Source organism: Columba livia, chromosome 1 (assembly GCF_036013475.1).
Source record: "Columba livia isolate bColLiv1 breed racing homer chromosome 1, bColLiv1.pat.W.v2, whole genome shotgun sequence".
Taxonomy (NCBI): Eukaryota; Metazoa; Chordata; class Aves; order Columbiformes; family Columbidae; genus Columba; species Columba livia.
In genome coordinates this window covers 80,320,575-80,334,307 of record NC_088602.1, presented here as the reverse complement: position 1 = coordinate 80,334,307, position 13,733 = coordinate 80,320,575, and the positions used below count along the sequence as shown (strand labels likewise).

Genomic DNA, 13,733 nt, shown 5'->3' with positions numbered 1-13,733 from the left:
TCCACAGTCTTTTTCTGTGTTGTACACTTGCAGCAATAAATTAATTTCATAATAACACTTTGAGCAATCAAAGTTAAACCTGGTAAAATACTTAGCAATTCTGCCTGGAAGTGAGAGAGTCCATTAGGGTGACAAGATAATGGTGCCTTGCTCAAATTATCTTCTGACTTCTGGAACCCAATCAACAGCACAATCTTATTTTGCAGAGCCCTCAGAGACTTGAAACTGGATATCTTAACGCTCTTCTTGAACCCTTTCCACAACGACAATATTCATGCGGCCATTTCAGCTGATCTTCAATACACGTTGATTTTTTAAGAGGTCAAACTCAGTTCTAGTCTTACCAAATAGAGATCAAGACTTGCCTTTAAGCCATTTACACAGAGGATAGCAGAAGCCTCCAGTGCTCTAGTTTAAATACTACATATTTTGAAAAAGGAGCTAACCATTGACATCATCTATGGAGTAGGACTACTTATTTGTAGGATTGCTTTGTTGCTTCCAGATAATGGCTTAGACGACAGTTAAAGGAGGTAAAGGAATTCTTGAAAGTAAATAATGATCCCCCTCCTTTGTATGTCATTGGTTAAATTTGTCTAGAAGGTCTGGTAGTTACTGGAATTTTGGATGCTTTTGTGATTCAATTGTAAAAGAAAACTGTTAATACCCTGCTTATGTACCTTGCTATAGCAACATTTGCCCTTTGCATGGGTTGAGCTGCCAAAAGCTGCAGATAAGGAAGTCTAGGAGTTTTGAAAGATGGTTTGTGAGGCTACTATTGCTGATGGGTTATATAGAGTAAAACAGAAAATATTAGCAGTCTCAGACACTAGAAACCTGGGCTGAGTCAGCAGTTCTTTCCTCAGAAGTTCGGATCTTCTTAATGGACACCGAAAATGATGTGTGGTTCTTAGGACACAAAGTTATTAGTGCACTATTAGCTATGACTAATGGTAAATCAAGGGTGTAGCTTCTGACACAGGAGCCATTACGGAAGCCTGAGAGGATGAAAATGTAGGACTGTTACTAATTCAGATATTTCTTATCAGGCATAAACTAATGGAAGTTTAGGATGCTCATTTTCTTTAAAGTGAAAAGACTTCTCAATGGTATGGTGTGCTCCAGTGATCAGGTGTGTACACAGACCAGAAAGGAAATAACTTTTTAGCATGCTAGTCATGATTGAGTTGTCTGCGAAATGAGCTTCCTTTTTTTCTCTGCCATGAGTATCATGTTAGCATAGGAATCTATAATTGTTCTCCAGTCTCTATAATTGCTGTTGGAGTTTGAAAAAAGTGGATAGCTCTCATTTTCTGGACTTTTCATTCTCCTTTGACTATGTTATCTTCCTTGTGCATTTAGAGTACTCTCTTTCTTCCATGATTTCTTCTTCAGGTGGATGGTTCTGTCGATAAACATGAGGAATGGGTATGTTGTGGGGATAACAAGTGATTCATGAAGCCTCTAACTAGACCCATGATATTATTTCAAAATGACACAGCTGAAGGTGGCAAAGCAGGTATTTGGTTTGATTCTTCTGAAAAGGAGCTTCCCATAACTTAGGGGAGTATTTATAATCCATAGCTCTGATATAATCTTTAACATTGACACTGCTTCAAAATAATTTCTCATATGTCCTGCACGAAGAGATCAAACACACAAAATTAGAACACGGGGCAAGCAGAGAGAGCTTTTAGCAGGTCGAATGAAAGGAAGCACTGGGGAAGAGGAATCAGGCTACTGTGGGGCAGAGGTAGAGAGCAGCCGGAAGCAACGTCTCAGCAAGATTATCACCAAGACCAGTTCCGCTGTAGGTGTCCCTCACACTGCTTCTGTCTCACGGAAAGTAAGAATTCCTTTTTGTTTTGTTTGCTGTGTTTGGATGAACCATGCAAAAACACAATGGTGTGGAAAGATCACACTTCAGTCATTTGAGAATGCTAAACCTTGTTTCATACCTTGACTAATTGTCCTAACCTTAAATTTAAATTCAGGTTCTGAATTTCACATGTAACAACAGGTTTATCCTTCAATTGTCTGAAACACTGAAGCAGATAATCTCTGAAAGCATGGAAGCATAAGCATTTTTTCTTTCTTTGCAAGAGGTGAAAGAAGTCTAGAGAATAAATAAATAAAAAATGCTAACTGTCCTATATATTTTGACACATAAAATCTCTCTTTTATCCCTGGATGACCTAAAAGAAACAAGTGAGATAAATCTGCATGGTGAAAGAAAGAGATGTGAGATAAAGAATAACGAAAAAACAGGTTTGGTTTATATTCAAAGCTTCCCTGCCACTTTCAATTAATATAACTGCCAAATCTGCATTTATCATTTTTATAACAAAAGTTGAAGTATAAAAAAACCACAAATGCTACCAAGGATTTGTTCTTCCTTCTTACTTAAGATTAATGTCAATACAACAAAACCATGAGTATAATTTTATATATAATAAAAATCTAACATAACAGAAAAGAAAGGCACCTACTTTCCAACTCATCCTTTTCCCTCAATTTCCACTGCTCTGAGTTCATCAGCAGCACCTTTCCTGATCTCCTCCTCTTTGTTTTATAGTACATTTAAAAATTAGTTTTAAGTATCTGGTCTGATTTTAATCTCAACATTAGACTGTAGCCTGCTCTCCTTTAATCAACATCTCTATTTTATCATATCTTGTCCAATCACCTCCTTTAAGCAGCCTCTGCACCTTACAGACACTCCTGGAAAATCTCTTCTAGAAAGTCCTTCACTTAGTTTTAATATATATAAAGCGAAGTAGCAATGATTCTGTCTGCTCAATAATTTACATTATTCAGGACTTTTTCTACTCTAGACAATGCTGTTTGTTGTGTTGTTTGTTTGTCTGTTTGTTTTCTTCTCAAGTGTCTGAGATTCAGGATATACCTTTTGCTCAAATCAGATAGAAAAGATGTGTTTTCCTAAAATCTTAACACTTTAGCCGGTGGCTTGTGCTACTAAACCTTCTGTGAGTTTAGCTAACAAATCAAATTACGACAACAAAAAAGATGTGTAATCTGCTGTGATTCCCTTTGTCATTGGAGATAGCAGTAGGGTTTGCTGTTAATGTGTTTTAAAAAGAAAAGCATACCCATTGCTGATACAGTAAGATTTCATCAAAATAATTAGTGTAATCTGGTTATCTCCTTCAAAAGAACATGGATTCACATGCTGAAGAGCTAAGGAGTAGATGAGAAGAGTGAAGAGCCCAGATAGGCTAACAGGCTACATCTATGGTGAGAAAGATGAGCAGTTCCTGATTTGTTTACCCTTGAGAATACGAAAGGCTGAGAGGAAATATTCTACTCAACTTAGGCCCTGAAAAGTGAATAGCGGAAAATGAGTGAGGGAGAAAACAGACTGTTTATGCTGATTGACAATGCTAGCACTCAAGGAATGGGGCATAAGGTATTTTTGCTGTTGAATAACACTGAGATCATACCCAAGCTGTAATATGGCTGCAGCAACTGAGCAAAGAAGGTAAAGGGAAAAGTGAATAGACTAATGTGTTGATTTCCACACTCCTCTTGAAAGAGAAGTGATTTCTCCTTTTAGAAAAAAGAAAAGTTTGGAGGGAGCATTAAAAGACTTTTTTGTACACTACTCTTCAAAGACTTATGGAGAGACTCAGAATCTACTGAAGTAAGAAAACAGTTCCCACTGATTTGAGCATGCTTCAGGAAAGTTGAAAAAGATGTACACATTAAACTTCTTAAAACTTTCTTAAGACAGAGTTCAGAAATTAAAAAAAATAAAAATAATAATAAAAAAAATCACTTCTTGCACTTGCTGTAACTGGGTTTTCTCTAAGAGAAATAGTGTGTACTGGCACATACTCGGTACCATAGAGGAATGAGGCAGAACAACACAGTATGATGTGCTAAAACTTCAAGTATATGCACCACCACCTTTCACACTTATCATAGAAGAAGAATCCTCTACCAGATTTGCTGTGTTTCTGTTCTGACCACTATCTGGCATACCCAGGAAGACTTGGAGCAGCTGGAAATGAAGCCAATTTTTGTGGACCAGCACTCAAATGCTTGGTGGTTAATACACGCGGTGTCCACCTGTAGAGCCATTCTGGCAAACGTTTTATTTCTATGATATCTGAAGCCACTACAGGATTCATATAGGTCCAACTAGTGGAGTTTGCCAAAGCAGAAATGCTAAGGACTTTAGGATATTTAGACCGGTCTTTAAAAGCCTAAAAAATGCCAGAATAAGTCAGCTCTATATTAATTTCTTACTGGTACACAAATAAATCCTTATTTCATTCTATGTCAATATTTTCTCTTTAATCTAGAAAAAAAAAAAAAAAAAGCGCCTATTTTTAAACAAGGAAGATGCATTATTCTTTCACTGAAGGAAGAAATTAATCCAAGAAGCCTAATGTTCACTGGTGTCCTTACCCTTTTCTGAAAAATCTCTATAGGTCATAGCAGCAGGCAGACAGGCAACGTGACACAGTTTGATATAGATTTGAGATTTCTGCCACTGAAAGCTGGCAGTGCAGTGCCAGCCATGATCTCATCTCTTCTGTCACACACCAATTGCCATTACCAATACTGTATAAATCCTCAGTGTCTCAAGTGAAGGTGATATTTTCATGAATATACTAAAAAGAAAAGTACTCATTCTATATAAACTTTCCCTGGAAGAGTCAGAACAGAGAAGAATAAAGCAACGTAATTTCAAGCCACAAAACCCAATACAACTTTATTTAAAATACAGCCCTTTCTATTTTATGTTTCATGCTGCACTACTGTTAATAGACAATTATGTCATGCCAGGCTGATTTACAATATGAAAACTTCTCAAAGCACAGTGAAATGTATCATACAGTCATGATGCATTTAAATGTGAATGGACTGTATTTAATCGAACTGAAATCTGGAAAATTCATGGCAAGTGTCTTATCTGTTTCTCTCTTCTCCAACATGGTACGGAAGCAAAGTTTTTATAACTTGGTTAGTCTCCCCTTACTTCCTTAATTGATTCCAAATTCTTAATTTCTATCCTATCCAGGTGACAAAAGTATCTAGCTGTTTGCTGCATGATACTTTTCGTCTGGGCATATGACAGTAAGTTTAGTAAACTTGACTTACTGAAAGGAAACTGAAATGCAAAGAAATGTATTTTCACTTGGATGTAGTTGAAATTAATTTGAAAACTCAGTAGTCTGTTATCTGAATGACTTTTTGGCTTATTAGTAAAGAGGTAAATGAAACATCAGACAGATCTTCCTAGGTCTTCTATTTGAACTTTAAGTCCTCCACCTCAGAGCAATACAGCAAGTGCTTCAGAAAATAGGGTCAGTGTTACTTTCAGGTGAGAGTATATGAAATTTTTGGGTTCCTCCCAACTTTTGTGCCTCTTTTACCAGCCAGAGCACAGCTGCCATAAGAAATACTAATTTGCTCATCTGGAAAATTAATCCAATGAGTGAAATAACAATAGGAATAGTCTAAATAGGCATAAATGTCTTGTTTCCTAAACCCATCTGTTGTAAATGCCTTCAGAAATCTTTTCAAAAGGTTCTAAATAAGAGACCATCTATTTTAGAAATGGGCAACATATTTATTCCTAACAGCAAATCCAAACATGATGAATAATCTGGCATAGAGCTGTTGAATTCACCAGCTGCCACCCACCTCAGGCAGAATTATACCTCACTTTGTCTATGTACTATATACCATATGTTAATAATGGCTTGAACCAAACATGGTCATTGGTAAATCCACTGCTGAATTTTCCACTCAAGCTGAAATTTAAACAAAAATATCACAACTAACAGACTATAAATATTTGAAACAGGCAAAAACTTCATAAAAAATTAAAATTATCCAGTTTGCAGCAAGAATTGCAATCCTGGAACATTAAAATATACATTCATCTGTTCTTCAGTGAGAAGCCACTGAAAGAAAATGGTTTGGTCTTGTTTAAAATGCAATAAAGACAAAACATGTCTGCTTTGAACTGGAGGTAGAGGTGAAAGGTGTAAGTATCTAGATAATTCTCAGATGTCACAAAATAATATAAACTTTTAAACTGTTCCCCTGCAGTTTAATGTATACATAAATATAAAAATATACTTATATTAAAATGTCACCCTCCTAGAGAGCTATGAGCTTAATAACATTAAGTAGTGTCTGCTTTAGCTTCCTTTTTGTAAGGAAAGGTATTTTTGCTCTGCGCTCCAGTTAACTTCCTGAACAAAAAATGCTACAAGATTTGACTCATCATTCTTGTCAAATGACAATTTTAATGGAAGATAATTTGGGCTTTTGGTGGGGAAACAGTGGTGGAGAAGGAGGTCTCTTTGGTTTGCCTTAGCAGGCTTTAAATTTTCAACAGGATAGGTAGTCACCTGCTTTTCTCACTCTTGAACAAAACAGAAATATGACCTGAAGAAGTCAGCTTAATTTCAGGTCCTTAAGTAAAAACAATAAAGGAACACACTATCATAAGGACAGCATTGCCTTTTCTACAGGTACGGGGTTAGATGCAAGTCATCTAAAGAAAGTGATCTGTTTACACACAGCAATCACTGCACACACACTTGTATGGGAGTTCTACATGTAAATATCTTTGGGGTTGGACCTATTCACTTAAAAATCTTTTCACAATTCACAATCACTAAACTATATAATTTTATAAAGACTATTTGCCTATATGATAATTATTTTAAGGTAAACAATTTTAATTTCTCTTTCCTGAATAAATAATGTAAAATAAGAATTTTCTTTGTACAAGAGGATCGCTTGTAGCAAAATAGCATAGGCAGGGAATATGCCAAATTGAACACAGCACAGTCACACAAGGGAATTGTATACCTGGATATAAAGTAACTTGAGACCAAGAGCTTGTGTGTAAGCTTTGGAGATGGAATCATGGATGACTCAACAGATTAAAAGTCTTAAAAAAGAATCAGTGTCCTGAAATGAGGCACCATCAACACTTTCTTGTGAATCTCCAGACATTTATTTTATGTGGCTTTCACAGAGCCTGAAACTATTTTTTTTCTTGCCTTTCTTTTAAGAGTGAGCAAAGTGAGAAAAAGATCTAGAAGTAAAATACTTTTAATATTGTAGCATTTTCCTAGTGAACGAAGAAGCATATTTTATTATCAGCCGTATAACACTTCTCTCTAAAATGAGAGATTTACATTAGAAGCATCCTCAATTCATACAGTATTTTATACGCAAAGGAAAATTTTCTTGCACCTGGGACACAGCAACCCTGGCTGTACATACAGACTGGGGGAGAAGATGTTGGAAAGCAGCTCTGTGGAGAGGGATCTGAGGGTTCTGGTCGACGGCAAGTTGAACATGAGCCAACAGTGTCCCTGGCAGCCAAGAGGGCCACCCGTGTCCTAGGTGCATCAAGCACAGCATGGCCAGCCGGGCGAGGGAGGTGACCGTCCCATTCTGCTCTGCACTGGTGTGGCCTCACCTGGGGCACTGTGTGCAGTTCTGGGCACCACAGGATAGAAAGGACATAAAACTACTGGACAGTGTCCAGAAGAGGGCCACAGAGCTGGTGAAGGGTTTGGAGAAGAAGCCGTATGAGGAGCGGCTAAAGTCACTTCATTTGTTCAGCCTGGAGGAAACTGAGGGGAGACCTCATGGTGGCTATAACTTCCTCACAAGGGGAGGAGGAAGGGCAGGTGCTGATCTCTTCTCTTTAGTTACCAATGACAGAACCTGAGGGAATGGCAGGAAGATGTGCCAGGAGAGGTTTAGGTTGGATTAGGAAAAGGTTCTTCACCAGAGGCTGGTGGAGCACTGGAACAGGCTCCTCAGAGAAATCGTCATGGCCCCAAGCCTGACAGTGTTCAAGAAGAGACTGGACAACACCCTCGGACACATGGTGTGAACTGTGGGGTTGTCATATGCTGGGACAGGAGTTGGACTCAATGATCCTCCGTGGGTCCCTTCCAACTCAGGTCATTCTGTGATGCTATACTCCAGTTTTACACTCTTACAACTCCTGGGAATAAATTTCTTGAGAGCTAGAGTAATATCAAAGTAATGCAGTAGTGACTGGGGTTTAAAACTTGCTATCGAAATCTCAAATGGAGAACAGTGAATTTCCAATCTGCAAATGGAATTCTCCAAGTATGAATAAGCCATAATGTGACTGCAGAGGTACTTGGCTTGGGTCTAGGTATGCTAGTTGAAGCAAGCCAATAAGCATGGGATCACTTTAGTTCTGGAAACAGAGGCCCAATCTGGATTTTATTTTTAAATTACTCCAATCTCTCTTCCTTCAACTTGTAAGAGTGAAGAGCTGAGACAAGTTCAAACTCACAAACTTTAGTAAAATGTGTATGTGATGTAAGTTCTGACTACATAAAGACAGACCAAACCTCTCAGCAATCTCCATAAACACCAGTACATACTTTTCACACTAATCCAAAAAATCAGAGTAACCACATTATTGTAAAATTTACATCTAAACATAAACTACAAAAAAACAGAGGAGCAGTGCAACTGGTTGAATTATTTAGAAAATCCATACAGACACAGAGTAAACATCCATGAATGAAAATTAAATATGTTCAGGATATTTCTGATCACCGAAAGTGAGTTTCAGCTACTGACAGTTGCAATTTTCCCATTATGCTCAGTTAGATTTTTATACGTTTTGAGAAGTAATTTCAAAGATATGGGAAGGAACAAAATTTTCAGTGTGGGAATCCAGAACCCACAGGTTGTCTTTCTCTGGACTTGTTATTCGAAACAGCCTGCATCCTATACAGCACATTCCGAAATGCATGCCAAGAGGACTCCAGGGCAAAGATCAGGGATGAACTTTCTCAACAAGCACGGAAATCTACTCCATCTCCTCTTCCATTTCAGGACTACATAATTTCAAAACTCTTTAAGAGATACAAGAAAGACACAACATGCAAAGCCTGTGCTTTTACTGCTAAGCGATAAAAGCATAATGAGCTGATCATTTAGGGCCTGATAGAAGCTCACCGAAGTCAATACAATCTTTTCTGTTGATTTCAATGGCTTTCATACCAGGCCCTTAAAAAGACTGAAAAAACATCTGAATGAGTGATTTTGGTTCAGTATCACCACACCCACCCCATTTTGCTGATTTGTATTTGTTGTTGATTTGGCAAATGCATTTATACGTGACACAGCAGAAATACAAAGAAATAGCACTTTGTCAGTCAAAATCACTTGCCTGGTGTTAGACAGTTAAAACTAGTAAGCACTGGCTATTAATTTCAGCCAGTTAAATGCTGTTGCAAATGAAAGATGAAGCATTGCATGAAGCCATGCTAAAATGGATAGAAGGATGGTTACTTACCAACGGGGCGAGCTGTTGACATTACAATGGTGTAGTGAGAACATAAAAAAGAAATTAAAAAAAGAAAAGAATATTTGTCAGAATGCATGACGTGTAATGTTACCTTCCCATATGGATACTACCATGATTGCTAACCCCTCAAATGACAGCCTAAGTAAAATGTTTGGTGTTGTTACTGTTTAGTCACGTGCCACTATCATCACATTTACTTGAGCATAGCATCTGAACAAGCTGACTGGAACCATTCCCTGAGAAACATTTTTATTATCTTCGCATGCCATCATCAAGTATCATTGTTAATGCCTGATAAAAGAAAAATTGCATTGCATTAGCACAAACTTTTAGATCCCAATAAACACATCAATTTAAGCCACAGACTGCCAAATGTCATGCCAGTACATGCAAGGCGTTTGCTTTCTGAGTCAAATGCCAATTGAATTTTAAGCGTGGTCAGTCGGTACAGCAGTAAGGGCTACAGAAAGCCCAGGATGGTTTTTCTCATTCAATGACGGGTATGAAAGCTTACAGCACACTGCTTTTTCCTCACTGACAGTGCTGATGAAAATACAACAAATATGCTGAAATGGCCTCAGGGTTTTCAACCCAGTGCCTCCCCAATTACTACTTAGATAACTTCTACTTCCTAAAAAAATTGCTGCTGAATGATGGACAGGTTAATACTGTTTCAGGTTGATATCAAGACTGAAAGCTGCTGCTGCAACAAGTGATTTCTGGATTATAGCAACAGCCCTCCATTATACTTGTGCTGGGGAAGAGGGCTGTCAGTCCCTCTGTTAATAAAATATAGACATCTCTGCTCAGAAGAGCTGAAAAGTTGGACATAAAACTGACTCCAGGTTACATCTGGGCAGGCAAAACTTCCCTTATTTTAGCAGCAGAAGTAGTTACACATTTCTGAGCAACAGCAAATTTTTTTCTTTTTTTCTTTTCAAGAAGTTAAGCTGCTCTATATATGTGCCAGCTAGGGTCAAATGTGAGATATGCAGATCCAGAGGTCACATAGCATGCAAGGACCTTCTTGGCTCCCAGCCTTTCTGTGGCTTTATCCATACTTTGGCATAGCCACTTCATTTAACTACTTCAAGCCTGCTGCCCTTTCTTGCCCATCATCTTTTTGAAGACTTTCTGTCTTCTAGTATCATGGACATACTCCTCTTCTGCAGAGAGATAAGGCATGAGAGTGATGTGCCCTTTTCCAAGAGAGGGCATGAAGGCTGAGCCACAGAATTCAAATTCTGTTATTATTTGTGACAGCGTAATGCAAACTCTCTGACTGCATCCTCATCTCCTGCTTTAAGAAAATAGAGCAATGAATGAGGGAGCTGAGGATAATACTGCTGTTGCCTGGTTTGCAGCTGTAACTACACAACACCTGCAAAGATCAATACACCTTCGAAATAAATTTTGAAGTGCTATGTATTTCTGGTCCTCTACATAATGAGCAGCTATGGCAAAAGCAGTTTCAGACAAAACTGGCGAAAGTTTAAGAATTCAGAATTAGGCATCCTTTAATTAAAAGGACTGTTGTTCATGGTCCCTTTAAAGTCAACGGGTGTTTGCCCAGTCCTTTGTTTTCAGAAAATTCAGAGTAATAACCTTCTCAATTGAATTGCTTGGCTTTTCTCATTTTCTGTCATATCCTGAACATTTAATATGCTTATAATATTGTGGGTTCCTTTGTGTTGGATAAATACTATGAATTTGACTATAAATGACAAACCCAGGGGGGAAAAATACCCAAGATAATGAAATCCTGCTTTTACTGTAGGAAAATTGATTAAATTATATATTTCCAAGGGGTTTTTTTTCACCTTAATTTCATCAGGTTCAAGCTTCAGCGATTTCAAAGGATTTTTTGCTTGGTTCTAGCTATTGTTTATATCACAAGTCAGGGTAGTAAATATAAAAGACTTGCTCCAGTAATGTATACAGTGGACACAGTTCTAGGAGTCTTTAAAGGCTATCAAATTGGTTGCCAGATTTATTGGATACCATGATTCTGCCTGTGACAAAGGAACAGAGAGAGTATTTCTGGGACTTCACTGTAGCTACTATTTTTCTCATATCACAAAATGGAAGCACAATCTCTTACACAAGCGTGTAGCAGGTAAACCTATTTCTTCAGTTTAAAACAGGAAGGGCTGCATTATCATTTATTGTCTAAAGTGAACGCTGAAGTAATATTTCAGCAGATGTATTATCACAATACTCTCTTCTTTGTTATATACTAATATCTCCCCCTCCTACAAAGCCACTCAGTGCCTTTTTCTCTCTTTGAATTCAGCAAATTAAACTGAACTGTGTCCATGCATTAAATGGATGGAAATGGAAGCTGGCCTCTTGGGTCAGTTGACCCTAGTTCTAATAAAGCAATCCATTGAGACTTTGAACATTTGATTTAATGTGTATGAAAAGAGGAGAACAGATAAAGCTAAAAATGTTTTTATTAACCTTTCATAGCTCTACTGAAAACCGTCAGCATGCACCACTAAACTGTGAAATAGTGTCTGCATGATATCCATTGTGTCAAATTGCTGCTTATTTTTTGGAATGAAATAATAACCATTATATTCTATTTACTCGTATGGAAATATTAGCCTAAAAACTTTTTCTCTCCCCATAATCTTTAGCATGTGTATCTCTACTGCCACAAAAGACATTTTATCAACTCATTATTCTGCCAGTCTTAAAACCTCCTTACCACATCAAATAGCAGCACATAAACACTGAGTGGATACTAGAGACCAAGAATATTTTAGGAGAGAACATGTTAGTCTTTACCTTGTAATACTTACAAAATTTAATTAGGATTTTCTTTTTCCTTTGGCTGGGGTTTATCTTTCAGATAAAGAGTAATGGTAGAGAGTTTAATTATGGCAGAGCTAATCACATAATAATACTATCTGCATTACGTTTGGCATTAATAAACATAGTTACTTACTACTTATTAGGGAAAAGAACATCAATAAAAGCCTAAACTGATGACTCACATACTAAAGTCTATGCCCACGGTTATGTAGTGCTTGCTTATGCATATATATGCATCTGTTCTTCAATAAAAAACATTGGAACAGCTCTTAAACTGCAGGGAGATCCTCTCCTATTGAAGTCAACTAAAATTTTGCCTGAGATATCAACAGGACCAGGATTTTACCTCTGTCGTAAACCAGTGTGGCACCCACAATCGCAAAGAAAATGTGAAACCCAAATAATGCCCAGTAAGGATGTGGCCCATTTCGTCAGAAAGCCATTTAACCATCTAGGACACAGGCCCTCCCTCCATGGGAACACTCACCTCGCACTGTGAGGGTAGCAGAGGCTTCCACTTTTCCAACTCGGTTCTCGGCAATGCACGTGTATGTTCCTTCATCTGTGCTTGCAGCCTTCTTAATGCGCAAAGTGTAGTCATCTTTGATGTCATACCTGCATTACAGAAAAAGAATGAAAACTCTTTCTGGAGACAACAGAAATGAGCTAAAACTCTCACCTGGAGTATGCCAGTCCGACTCTATCTTGGAGCCAACTTTGGAAGATAAATTATTCTCTAGCATTAGATAATTCCACCAAGCATTAATCTTCACGACATTTTCATTGCACTCTGCATTAGTTAGAAACTTTACATAAAATTAGTATTGCTATGTTCAGACAGTATTAGGGTTTTATTAATAATATCATTCACTTTGTCCTTGATCTAGAGCGATAAGATAAAATTAAGCTATCAGACATCAGTTACCAATACATGACAGCTCGGGTTTACCATGCCTTTAACTATGTGAGCTACATGTTTTACCTTTTGCTGATTTGGAAATTTCCCTTAACATACAGTTTTTCTCTTCAGTAGCAATCCCTTAGGGACACTGTGAGCATGTTGGTAGGATCTGACACTAGATGATTACAAACAAATAATATATTCAAGCTCTACAGGGTGACTTTTAGTGAAGAGGCACATTAAAGGAGATTTATCAATTTCAGACAAATAGTACAAAATGATTCATTAAGGGTGGACAATAGCATTTTCTCTTTCTTAGAAGAAAATAGAAACAATTCAATTCTGCTTTGTCTTTGTTTCTACTCTTGTAATAATTCTAAAACTATGAGTTGTATAAAACTTGAAGTAATACAAAGTATTTCAGCATGCAGTGAACATTCATTCTCAAGACATTTAGAGCGCTTACACCTAGAAAAATATTTTCAGTTAAATTAATATCATCCTGCAGAAATCATGCTTAACACACTAGTTAAGGCTCGGATCCAAAGCTCATTAAAGTCAACAGGAGACTTTATCTTGTAAGACATTTCTTCGGTTCCCAAATCACGAAAACCCCGGTACTCAGCATGGATTTTACTCTGGAAATGCTCTGCTGTA

At 37.5% G+C, this 13,733-nt stretch overlaps 1 protein-coding gene across 19 annotated transcripts in view; it reads right to left on the bottom strand.

Annotated features, from left to right (window-relative positions):
- ROBO2 (roundabout guidance receptor 2) overlaps positions 1-13,733 on the bottom strand; it is a 1,092,721-nt gene that overhangs the window by 115,036 nt on the left and 963,952 nt on the right. For 17 of the 19 annotated variants that reach the window (XM_021299764.2, XM_021299765.2, XM_065064248.1 and 14 more), the window contains 2 exons: positions 12,663-12,790; positions 9,347-9,358 (listed from right to left, as the gene is read on the bottom strand). In XM_021299764.2, the coding sequence (XP_021155439.2) occupies positions 9,347-9,358; positions 12,663-12,790 (140 nt within the window). The remainder of the gene's footprint in view (positions 1-9,346; positions 9,359-12,662; positions 12,791-13,733) is intronic. The other 2 variants (XM_065064298.1, XM_065064394.1) reach the window with 1 other exon arrangement.